Source organism: Antrostomus carolinensis, unplaced genomic scaffold (genome assembly GCF_000700745.2).
Source record: "Antrostomus carolinensis isolate BGI_N321 unplaced genomic scaffold, ASM70074v2 scaffold30478, whole genome shotgun sequence".
Taxonomy (NCBI): Eukaryota; Metazoa; Chordata; class Aves; order Caprimulgiformes; family Caprimulgidae; genus Antrostomus; species Antrostomus carolinensis.
The window spans coordinates 19,308-19,724 of record NW_010334158.1 but is presented as its reverse complement, the minus strand read 5'-3'; the positions used below and the strand labels follow the sequence as shown (position 1 = coordinate 19,724).

The 417-nt window shown below is 66.9% G+C and overlaps 1 protein-coding gene across 1 annotated transcript in view; it reads left to right on the top strand.

The window, feature by feature from the left end:
* Window positions 1–417, top strand: part of LOC104529737 (junctophilin-2) — a gene marked incomplete at both ends in the record, with an annotated part of 28,029 nt that overhangs the window by 8,308 nt on the left and 19,304 nt on the right. The window contains one exon of the mRNA XM_029086535.1: window positions 1–415. This exon is cut by the window's left edge and continues 2 nt beyond it. Coding sequence (XP_028942368.1) covers window positions 1–415 — 415 coding nt within the window. The remainder of the gene's footprint in view (window positions 416–417) is intronic.

Sequence of the window (417 nt, the reverse complement as noted above, 5' to 3'; positions counted from 1 at the left end):
CCCGGCAGGCCCCCCCGGCCACCAACCCCGAGAGCCTCCCCCTCCCGCCCACCATCCCCCGCGGGGGCTTCGCCCTCAGCCTCTATGCAGAGGCAGAGGCCGGCAAGCCCAAGAAGGGAGGGCTCTTCCGCAGGGGCTCCTTGCTGGGGAAGCTGAATAAGTCTGAGTCCAAGTCATCCCTGGCCAGCCAGAAGAGCCGTGTCAGCTTCCTCAAGAGCGAGAGTGGGATCAGCTCAGCTGCCAGCGATGCCACCTCCACTGTCAGCCTGGGCGAGGGTGCCGAGGGCGAGGAGTACCCTCCCTTCGAGTCTGACATCGACGCCACCACCACGGAGACCTACATGGGCGAGTGGAAGAACGACAAGCGTGCCGGCTTCGGCGTCAGCGAGCGCTCCAGCGGGCTGAAGTACGAGGGCG